The 12,472-nt window shown below is 28.1% G+C and overlaps 1 protein-coding gene across 3 annotated transcripts in view; it reads left to right on the forward strand.

Moving 5' to 3' along the window:
• LOC135931137 (TBC1 domain family member 22B-like) overlaps window positions 1-4,615 on the forward strand; it is a 46,614-nt gene extending 41,999 nt beyond the window's left edge. For all 3 annotated transcript variants that reach the window (XM_065468037.1, XM_065468038.1, XM_065468039.1), the window contains 2 exons: window positions 3,116-3,211; window positions 4,259-4,615. In XM_065468037.1, coding sequence (XP_065324109.1) covers window positions 3,116-3,211; window positions 4,259-4,453 — 291 coding nt within the window. In that variant the 3' untranslated portion in view covers window positions 4,454-4,615. The remainder of the gene's footprint in view (window positions 1-3,115; window positions 3,212-4,258) is intronic.
• Window positions 4,616-12,472: the final 7,857 nt, after the last annotated feature.

Below are 12,472 nucleotides of genomic sequence, written 5' to 3' on the forward strand. Positions count from 1 at the left end.
ATTTTTATATTTTTTGGGTAAAAAACAGTTTTTTGATAAAATAGATAAAACCAGGTAAGTTTTATAAAAGATGAACATAGGTAAGAAATTAGATATAAAAATACATCTTCACACCAAATTTAAAATCTTTGTGCTCAAGGGTTAAAAAGTTATTCGCGTTAACATTTTTACCCCGTCAATCGCTTTACCCCGGTCTCCCCTACATAGAGAAATTTTTTTAAGAGATATATAATATCTCATGATATTTATTGCATCAAACTTTAAAATTTATTTATTAAATTCCTAGAATAAAATATAATAAAAAAATATATATAATATTAAAAGTATGTATTATAATTTTGTTCTTAAAAATACCCCCCCCCCCCTCTTCCTTGATTTAAAATTTTTTCTCTTTCAATGAAAAAAATAACAATTCTATTTCTATTCTACTTTTGAATCCTTTTGCCGAAAAAAATTTCAGTTTTATTTTTTTTAATATTAATAACTTCCATTTTTTACTTATTTTTTGTTTTTTCCATAATAGCATAACTAACTTCCAATTCTATTCCCCTCCCTTTTTTTCCCCCCAAAATTAATTCCATAATAAAAATATTTAATTTTTGTTAAAATAATTTCATTCCCAAGTCAAAATTAAATATAAACCCTCTCCCTCCCTCCCTCTTTTCTTTACTTTAGAAATAATAATTTATATCCTTGTTTTATAGTAAAATAAAAAAAATAATAAATCAAAAAAAAATATAATTTTTTAGCTAACTATGAATATGGATTTTTTTTTATAAAAAATAGGGGGTAATTATTAGTTTTTTCTTTCCTTTTCTTTTTCTAAATTCAATCTGGTTAAAGTATCTAAAAGTGAGACTCAAAACTATCAAAAGTCGTAACAATTTCATTAAAATTATTTTATTTATTCTATGACAAATATAAAATTATTCACAAATATTAATAAAATGAATATTAAAAATGATAATGTTGTTTAACAAATTTATATTAAGTTTTATGATTAAAATATCGTCTAAAGTATATTTGTCAAATTTATTTCATAATGTGGTTACTTCGTAGTGCACTTAAAAATCTTTCTATCGATATATGTGAGCAAAGATCAGCTAGAACTACTCGCTAGAGGGATATTTTGGATAAATGTAAAAATATTTTGATGGGAAGGCAATTTTAGGCTATACATTAATTTGTAATATCCATTATCGAATTAGAGTTGAACAACAAATAAATGCATTTCAACTTAAAATTAAAGTCGGCCTACTAGAGTCAACTCCTGAGGTGACTAATGTCAACTCCTGCGCCAGCATATCTAATCTGTTTGAGCCTTAGCCAATTTTTACAACTTTAGGAGAATTAAATCAACATAAATTATCCTCATTTTTCGATGATATATGAATTATAAATATCTAAAAATCGATAAATTTCTATAATAAATTTTTCCCGGTCTTAGTAGGTAATTATTTCGAATTCCATATCAATTATTTAATTAATATGAAATTGAATTACTCGTCCTCTAATTTTTAATATAAGTATACAATTTTAGAAAAGAGACTATTATTGAAATATTCGTCCTCTATGCATAAAATTGAGCAAAACATTAACAATAAATTATTATAAGTTGATTTGGGTTGGTGCTTGGGTCTATGGATTTTGTCGACCAGGTCGACCAATTTGGTTGCTTTGGTTTTGGTCCATTTTTTCGACCAAAAACCCAACCAAAAATCATGCTAATTCGACCCAACCAAGCAATTTAACAACACTAATGGATATTATTATTTTATCCTCATCAGCTGATTCTGAAAATCCAAAATCAGATGAATTATCATTACCATGGCCAAATATGATAAATGTTTTATAGTAGAACTAATTCAATGCTTACCAAGTCTAAAATATGCCCAAAAAGTATTATATCAGTGTCAAAATCTTCAAGTTTCAATTTAAAACGATATTTGATTGTAATAATTATTTTATATAATATAACTATGTAAAATTATTAAATTTGAAGAAAAAATGCATTTGGGATATTTAACCCCAACAATAACGATAGTTATTTTAAAATTAAAAAAAATTTAGTGGCCTCAAATATGGTCAACCATTGATAGACGCAGTATTAAATGGGATTAATAAAAGGTATTAAACCTATCACTCTCAATTAATTACATATATTTTATTTTTAAAAGATTTGAACATATATATGAAGATCAATATGTTCTTTCTGCAATTATACATCCAGTATTCAAGCTTCAATGGCCATGGATAAAACTTCCACAGAACGAACCTATTAAAAATAAACTTATATCGTTATTGAAAATTTTGAAAACCTAGAATTGATAATACAAGAACTGTTGATTTCGAGATATCCTTTTTTTTTGTCGAGCGAGTAGAGAATGGATTAGAGGAGGATAACTTATCTCAATTTTTTGAAGCAAAGGACAAACCAATAAATGTTTTTAATAAATTACCCACTTTTTATTAAGTATAATACCGCAATCCCCTAATCTGCCCATGTAGAGAGCTTTTATTATAGCTAATGCCATATTGCCAAGTGTTCCTGTCTATCAGATGAAAATTTTGGAAAACAATTGTTATTAAAATTTAATATTGAATTTATAATTATATTATCAATATAAAACTATATTATTTTTTAACATGGCTAATTGTGTTAAAAAATATAAGACATTTATTTATATTAAATTAAATTTAAAAAAAAATTTAGCATAAAATTTTGAACGGTTCATGAACATGAACGCGTTGCTTTTTTTTGAAAGTGAACTTGTCATTGAACGCGAATGCGTTCGATTTTTTAGAAATGTTTACAGCAATAATATAATTATACAAAAAAAGGATTCTGATTTAATAAATCGAATTTATTTTAACAAAATTTTATAAACTAACTGGCAGATCGAGACCTGCAAGAAACAATTTTTTTTTCGATGTGGCCGAACCTCTAGGAAAAAATTAATTTTCCCAACCAAAATTTTTTTTTATGATTTAAGTACTATAAAAATTCATATAAAAGTAACCTCATTTTCTAGATTTTAAAATTACAATACCCAACAAGTTTATATTTAGATAATATTATATCCATTTAAATTTTTTTTGGTTTCAAAAATATCAGTCAGAAACTAACGGGTTTTCTCATTTTCATCTTTACGTTTGCGTTGCTTTCTTGAACGATTGGTCCGACCGTATACTAAGGGAAAAAGATTTTCAGGTAAACATTATTTATTTTTTATTAACATAATATTCGAAATTACAATTTTTTAATTGTTGCGATTTGTTATTTGCGTTGAAATGTCAATTATTGTAATTTAACATGTTACATATCAACAAAAAAAACAAGGAATAATTACCATTCAGCGAAAGTAAAATATTTTATAAACTTTGATCACAAATTTGGTCTTCTTATTATTAGGTAAGTTTCATAGATCCTTGGTTCAGCACAAATTATACAACTTTAAATCATTTTATAGTACGTATATTTTTTTAATTTTGAAAGACCGGATTTTGCAGCTAATAGAGATTAATCTACCTTGGCTTTTAGACATTTTCGCCCATAATTTTATTTTTTAAAATTTATATAAAGAAGTGCTAATTAAAAAGTTATATACAAGAATTGTCTGAAATTCACAAAATATATTACTTCTATACATGCTGGGATCACGGTATCTGTATAACCAGGTCTTTAAAATTTTTTTAAAAAAACACGCATTATAAAATATTTAAATTTAAAAGATTTGCTAAACCCTCATTAATAATTAATCGGTGTTTTTTGAAATAAAAGCTCTAAAGAGTATAATGTAAATCCTGACTCTTCCGGGTGTTGATTAATGGCTATTTTAAATATAATTCTTGTCCACGACTGGGAGATTCAAATTACTATAATTGATGGACTTTTTAGAAAAATTACGCCTATCATTTCACGTTTTAATTTTTAACCCTTTTTTAAAATGTATATTACTAACATATCTCTCTAATCTTACTCTAACCTCGTCGGTAAGTTTGATTTAAAAAATACATCTCCCGCCGGAGATGGAGTCTCGGTCAATCATAGCTGCCATTCAGAAATTAATGTTTTTTTGTATATAACTAGAAATCACCATGATATACATAAAATAATGTATTTTATATTAAACATCGTTTAGTCATGGCATAATTCTGTTATGTAATTGAATGAATTGAATTTTATTAATTTTTGTTATATTTTATAAATATAAATGAGTAAATTATATCTAAATAAACGATTTAAATTTTTTTTAAGGGCATAATGCTATTGGTTCAAAATCTTCCCACCAAAAATTGGAGCGAAAAGGAAATAGGCATGATTCTAGCCGAAGCTTACAAGCTTAAATATATTTTCGCCGATTCCCCTAGGCATCTATTCCCCACTCAACCTATCAATCATGAGTATTATAACAAAGAAGACAAGGATAAAAATTCTGACGCTATATGCTAATGATAATATAAATAAACAGAAATACTTGTAGAATATAATATAACGGTTGAAGAATAAACAAATAATTTTATTTATTTTAAAAAAAAACAGATGTCCCATCCTTCTTCTTTTTAAATATATATTTAATATTTTTACGTATATTTTTAAATATAAACGAAAGGTCTGCACTAATTTATTATGAAACTTATTATATATATTAAATTGTACATTGAAAATTATAAAAAAATAAAATGTAAATCGGATATCATATCATTGAAAGTCTACGTGTTATAAAAAAATCGAACAGAAATAGATTTTTATGTATAACTGATTGGAATAGCATCATTTGGAGGGAAGGACAAGGTGGACAGGAGGTTCAAACGTCTTATAGACTTTGGAGACTTTTAAAATATTTTAAATTTAGTTAAAAATTTCCCTTTTTCGTTATCTTATTTTGCAAATTTTTAAAAAACTGAGTCGATCCGAAAGTTGAAAAGCCCTCAATGACTTATAATACTTAGCTGGATTAATGATTCATTCATTGAAATACATTTTTAAACGCCATTGAACATAAATCAGCTCGTCCCAAGCCATGATTATTTTCCATATATATATATAACTTTTTACATGAATGAAATTCTTAATTTTTTAAAAAGTTTAATGTAATTAATTTATATGGGTATCCTATGGCGGGTCATCAGATGATTACTATTGATACCCACTTAAATGAAGGAATCCGTTCTGTATAGTATTTGTCAATTTGTTAGATATTGTTTGTCGATGTTAGCCATACACGGTCATTATCAAATGCAGGTAAATTGATCTCTTAACCTCAAATTTATGGCAACTTACTCAATTTATACACCCAGTCAAAGTTTTAATCCGTTGACTGAACTGGAGACCATACTCCTGCCTTCGGCTGCATTTAGTAAAATTTATCATATAAAAGAAATTAGGTATTTTTCTTTCTATCTAAATGAGCTTATATACGATTTGAGGATATTAGTTTACTGTATTAATATTCTTCTATATTTTTTTAGCTCAGAATCTTTGAGCATTATTTTACGTATCCTATTATTTTTTCCCTTCAAATTTATCAATATATCGAAAATTTTATAATAATCTTCTATTCGTATTTTGGCTTTATAGCAGGAAGGTTCTTTGTATACCCAGTGAAAGAATTTTTTTTTATTGCAGGATTAATACTAAATGCAAAAAGGACTTATTTATGTCCTATGAATCTTGATAAAATACTATTTATTCATGACAATTATAATTTTACTAAATCTGATTTATACCTATTATATATTTTGCTCATTCCATATTTGTATTTTCTTTGTTTTAATAAAAATCAATGAAATATTACTAAATGCGACTGAGTAAAAATGCAATTCCTTACTCTTTTTCTGAGAATGAGAAAATACATTCATTTAAATAGGAGTGAGAGAGGAAATATATGAAATGAATTAAACTATGTTAACAATGTGTTAGAACTAAGAGTGCACAAATAAATTATAGAAAATGTAATACATTGAATTATAAATTGAATCCACTTAAAAAATTTTGAAATAAATAGCGCGCCTCGCCGCCGATAATTTATTAGGCAGCGGCTAAATCGGCGCGCCGTCGAACAATTTTTTAAAAGACCTCCTCGGTCAATTGAGGCTTCGGCGCAAGGCCTAGTTATATTTAGTATATTAATTTAATAATATAATAAAAATGACATATAAAACAAGTTCGAAAATTTAAATAATATGTATATACTATCAATACATATGACTTAGTATTTATTACATTCTTTTATCCTAAATCAGGGATCCTAACCGAAACCAATATCGTTTAAGATTCGGATAATAATAACGGTTCAGGTTCGGTTCGTAAAAAATACAAATATCGGTTCTGTTCGAATCTCTAAAAACCTGTTTGAACACTTTTATATTCAAACCTACATTTGAATTATGTATAGGGTAGTTTTTATTTATTTCGTAATTAAATAAAAAACACATATAAAACCCTCATTTTTATTAATTGCACATTATAAAATAGTATTTAATTTATAAATATAACAAATAAATATCAATGATTACTGTTAATATAAACAATTACTTGAAATTTTTTTATTAAGCCGCACACTTAATATATTTTCAAAATTCGTCTCGCTTAAATTAAGGAGATAATATAAATTTAATTGTTGAAAAACATCTTTCCACACTAACTTGGGTAGCCGGCACTACTAGTATTATATGAGATTTGATGTGTCATATAATACTATATGTAAATATTTATATATTGGATTTAATTTTTCTCTAGGCATTATAGTTTATAAGCTTAAAATATTTATAAAATGGCAATATACTAAAGTTTATAAAAATTCTGACTGACACTTATCAATCAAATGTGATTGATAATAATCTTTAAAACAATTCGAATATAATTAAAATTTTTCCAATACACTAGTAATAACTTAAACATATTTTATACATAAAATTATGAGATTTGAACCGGTTCAGAGGCATTTTAGAGGTTCAGGTTCGGCTTAGCGGTTTAGGTTTGATAAAAAATACCGGTTTTTAGCGGTTTAATGGTTCGGTTTGGATCCCTGTCTTAAATAAAATCTATACAGCAATAAATATATGATTGATTTTTATACAATAAATTATAGTTTTTGCCGTTTATACCTAATATAATATGATTCAAAATCAAACCCTTTATGCCATATATCAGCAAAATCTCTAATTTTAAAAATCGACCCGAATTGGGCTTTTTAACAATCTTACTCTCATGAATATTAAATAGCAATTTTAATATCACCTTTTAATTTTTTTATTAATATAAAAAAAAAATATTCGACAAAAAATGTTGTGAATGAATGTCCCGAAAAAGTAAAATATATCTTTTTCTTTCATATAAGTTTAAACAAAACATTTTCCCATTTATAACAAAACCAATTATAATAAATATCGCTAGATTTTTAATCATTTTTACAATTGAGATAAATGATAACTTAGCTATTCGATTTTGACTCATCCTGTTCCTATAATAAGTTTCTTTTTAAAAAAAATAAAAATCGGAGCCTTACATTCCGGGTTTTTTTGCATAATTTAAAAAATTATATAAAATTTGTAATTAATTAGGTATATAAAAGTTTTAAAAATTCAAATATTATATTTTTATATCTTTTTAACACATCTCATAACATTTCATAAAAAATAGGATATAAGTTTCATCTTAATTATCTAATACATTTTTTAACGTTCAGAATTCACTATCGATTAGGTTACTCATTATCATTTTTAAAATATGACAAGAACACATAATAAAATATTGGAAAATACAAGCAGTGGAAAAAGTGGCAAAGCTAGCAAGATTATGGAAAAGACTACGTTCAGGCCTCAAAGAGCCGAAATGTAAAGCTAACGATAGGGACAGACAGGCCCTTTTTAGGGCCACATATGGAAAATGAAGACAACCATATCCCGGCTAAAGGACCACCGACCCGGAAGGGCAGAAAAGTGCAATTTCCAGATTGGCTCAAAAATATCAATAAATATTTAAAGGAATTGAGGCGCCATCTTTTCTCGCCAGACCACCAGGATACAGGGGCATCAGAAGAAAGGCAGACAACCGTCTCCGCCACCTAGTATCGTCGATGCCAGTCAACTACAGGAATCTTCCTCCGATGTGGTGTCCCTGTTATCGGAAGATTCTGGTATTCAAGAATGGAGAATTGATAACCCTTCAACTGCGTCTTGGATTTCTTCACATTCTAATGAATTGGAAGATGCGGAATCTATCATCAGCTCTCTTGAAAGCGTGCTTTCCGGGGGAATGAAGATTTTTGTGCGCCCCAAGCAGGATCTGTGGACATCCCAGCAATTAACGACATCTTTAACGGTATCGCCAATACTAGGACCCGCGTCTTCCCAGCAGATTTCGGCTTCAACGAAGGAACTACCCTGAATATCGCTGAGGCTAAGCTCACAGTAGGACCTTTGATGTCAAACTTTACCAAGGCTGTGGCTAGGAGGGGTTTCAGGCCCAGACTAGACCACCTACGAATAAGAGCCAATGAAGGAAGGTACTTCCGTCCAGCCCATAGAAGGGAACAAGACGAAAGTTTCGAACAAATTATCCAGCAAGTAATTGAAGATGCAGAGCACGACCAAATATGCTCTCCTATGTATACAATTCCCATATCCGATGCCTCTCCACGCGTCATCAGTGACTTCTCCCAAATCTCCAAAAACTTCTTACATTATCCTTTCCCCCTAAAATCTATACCACTGATGTCTACCAACTTGGAGAAAGCCAAATTCGCTTGTAAAATTCATATTAAATCCGCCTTTTTCTCTATCCCTTTGTCCTTGCAAGTTAGGAAATTCTTTGGTTTCAAATTATAAGGCCGCAAATACAGATACAAGGTATTACACATGGGAGCATCCTTTAGCCCCCTGTCTCCAAAGTATAATATTGGATGTATGCGCCAAAACAGTCCGTAAAGCTTCAAATAATGTCTACCTTGACGATATTCTCATATATGGAGATGGCGAATTTGACGTTAAATGGTCAACGATCGTTAAGATGTACTCTAGAAGGATGGGGTCTCACCATAGCTATTAACAAGTCGGTTATCGACTCCACCCCCAAAATAACTTACCTTGGGGTCCCCATCGATTTTCAAGCAAAAACCGTCTCTGCTGACACCAATACAAGGCGAAGATTAGCCAGATGCCTAGAAATCTTCCGGCGCCACTCCTATCAACATCTCCAGATAGAAAGGATATTAGCTGCTCGCGTACTAGGAGTAGTTAACCACTTTTCCTATATTATCACAGGTATGTCCCGATTATTCTCACCTTATTATACTACGATGCACAACTCTTCCCTCGCTCCAGTAGTAGACACATATCTAGCTTTCAAGAAGGTCCAGATTATTATCGATGCCCTAGAAAAACCCCTCAGTCTTCGATATCATGTCAGCAATCCGGTCTATGTCGACGAGATTCATTTATTGGAATTTCATTCTGGGGTTTTGATAACATGTCAGTTACTTTCCAAGAAGCCGCACTCCTCTTTGGTATTCCTATGCACGCTATAACGCATATCAACGCCAGGGAAATACTCGCAGTAGGTGTATGATCACTATTCGCCATGGACAGATATGGAATCCCACCTATGATATTTAAAGATTCTACAGTAGCTTATTACGTATATAGGAAAGGAGGATCTAGATCGCCCTCCATCGAAATCGTCATTACCCAAATCTTGGTCAAGCTCGGTCTCCCTACCTTCACTGCAGTTGCCCAAAATATTCAATGGACTCCGACAGAAAAAACCCGGCAGACGAACCCTCCAGGGTCTGGATCGGTGAAAGAGACCAGATGGATCTCTTCACTGGACCTGCTATCGATGAAGATGCTGTTAACACCGCTATGGAACAGGTAGAACAACAAACCTCGTTATTTGAATATGAAACAATTCAAACACCCTCTCTTATCTCAGGTCTCTCCGAACCGTCTACAACCACCGCTATTATGGATCCATCAACAGAAGATCTAATCTAATAATTCGAACATTAAAACAACCATTCAATTAGAACGAATCATCCCCACGATATTATTTTATATATATATCGCGTTTTAACACTATTACTTCATTGTTGTTTTCTTTTTGATTTATTTTCTGATATATATTTGATCCACCATTTTTATATATTGTGATCTATTACACTCTTATCCCTAAAATTCGAATTATTGAATAAAGCATCCAGGTACAAAAGCCATAAAGGCCAATATACCTGGGCCGAGGGTATATAATTTTGGAATTGCAAATCCCTAGGTGCAAATGCTTAGGTAAAATTTTTTAATTGAAATGAGATTCATTTTCCTATGATATAAATAACTGAAAAAAAATTAAATTATTTTATATATTCAATAATAAAGGAATATACATTTATAGTTTTATCTCATAATAAATAGTTTAAATCATATAATATAATTATATTAAAAATAATTATAATTACATTTTAAATTTTAATAATATTAAATCCGCAAGTTGGTATATTATTATTTTATGAAAATAATCTTATAAAATTATTTTTTGTTTTAACATATTTAAAAATTATATTATATTATTACTTAAGGTGTTTGAATTTGAATATTTTGATATAAACTCTATTAATTGAAGTGAGATTAATTTACTTATGATATAAATAACTTATAAAAATTAAATTATTTTAGAAATATTATATAATAAAGGAATATACATTAATATAGATAAACATTATATGATGACTTAAAAATCAAAATATTGTTCATATCATAAATAAAATTTATCTTTGCGATTGACATAATTTTTTTTTTGTTAAATTAAATTTTGATGTAATTTAAGTAGAGATAATGTAATAGATTTTCTAACGTCCTACTTCTGAGATAATGTTCAATTCTCCGTAATGAGGAAATGTCCTCTAATTTGTGCATGTACTAATTTGTATTGTTGCCAACATATACAGTAATTTTAATATATTTGGGAAAAACTTTAATGTACTAAGATTTAAATTCTTAAATTGTTTGATCTTCAGATACATTTATATCCTCGGTTCCACCTCTAAATAGCGAGCAGCAAAATAGCGAGATATTAAATGAATGAAAACCATAAAAATACTAAAATATAATATTTAAAAAAAATGTTAATTATTTTAAAAATTATAAATATATAAATCATTTTAAAAATTATAGATATATAAATCATTTTATTACATAATTATAATATATTAATACTGTTGTAAAAATTATTTTATTATTATTTTATTATAAAACTATTATTATAAATGTATATAACACATAATTTTTATCTTATAATATTATATTATTATTATATAAAATGTATCAATATATAAATTGGTTTAAATTATAAATGAGCACATATATCTATTATTAATAATAACTATAAGTTTTCAATATTAAAATTTTGGAGGTAGGCATTAATTTTTGGGGATAAGTATTTATTTTTGAATGGTAATCTTTACTTGTATTATGATGTTTTTAAATCCAATAATTGATAAACCAAATATACCTCTTTAAAAATTAATCATCTTATATTTTTTACAATATTTTAGATCGTTTTTTATAGAAATGAAAATGCGTTATAACACTTAATATAAAAATAAAGTGATTATCAACCAAATGATAAAATGATTGCACTATTAAAATTTATATTTATTTCCTATTTTTAGAAAAAGGATAGTAACATATTAATTATAACCTACAAATTTCAAAATCCTTATCTCCTAAGGCTTAAAATATTGTTAATAGAAAGTTATAAGGTTGTATATGGTGGCTTACTGTAATATTCTTTTTATTAATATCACTAATGCATTGTGGATTGGCAAATATCGCAACCGAAGGGCGATATATTTTAGGGGGTAGGGGTAGATTTTGGAAAGGGGTTTGCATCCATCAAATTTTCTACCATGTAGATGTTGGTTATTGTTATTATATTATAAACATTTATATTACAATTTTACGATCTTCAACTCTAAAATAAAAAAACACAACATTTACTTCAACAGTACTACATAATATCATTAATTTACTTTCGCCCAGAAATTTTTCAGAGACATAGATTGCCACAATATCACTGAAACAAAAAAAAGGATAAATTTTTACAGCAATATATTTTTTCCTATTTTATCTAAAAATTAATAAATAATTTCCAAATATATTTATCCTACCCCAGTGTCTACATGAGCGGGAGGGGTAGGAACAGTTTGCATCCTATTTTTTTGAGGGGGTAAGCTGCTCTTATGGGGGTAGGATAAATTTTTTTTGGGGGGGGGGGGGTTATCTATTAAATTTTGAGATGAAATAGGACAAAATTTATTGCTGTAAAAATTAATACTTTTATTATAGTATTATTATAATACAATTCATCGACCAAATCTATATATTGCAAACAATCAGACACATTGTTTCCCAAATAAACTAGGTTTAGGTATTTTAGAAAGCTCATAATGCCATAATAATTAATTCATTGTAAATA

This window comes from Gordionus sp. m RMFG-2023, chromosome 1 (assembly GCF_954871325.1).
Source record: "Gordionus sp. m RMFG-2023 chromosome 1, tfGorSpeb1-WG-v2, whole genome shotgun sequence".
Taxonomy (NCBI): Eukaryota; Metazoa; Nematomorpha; class Gordioida; order Chordodea; family Parachordodidae; genus Gordionus; species Gordionus sp. m RMFG-2023.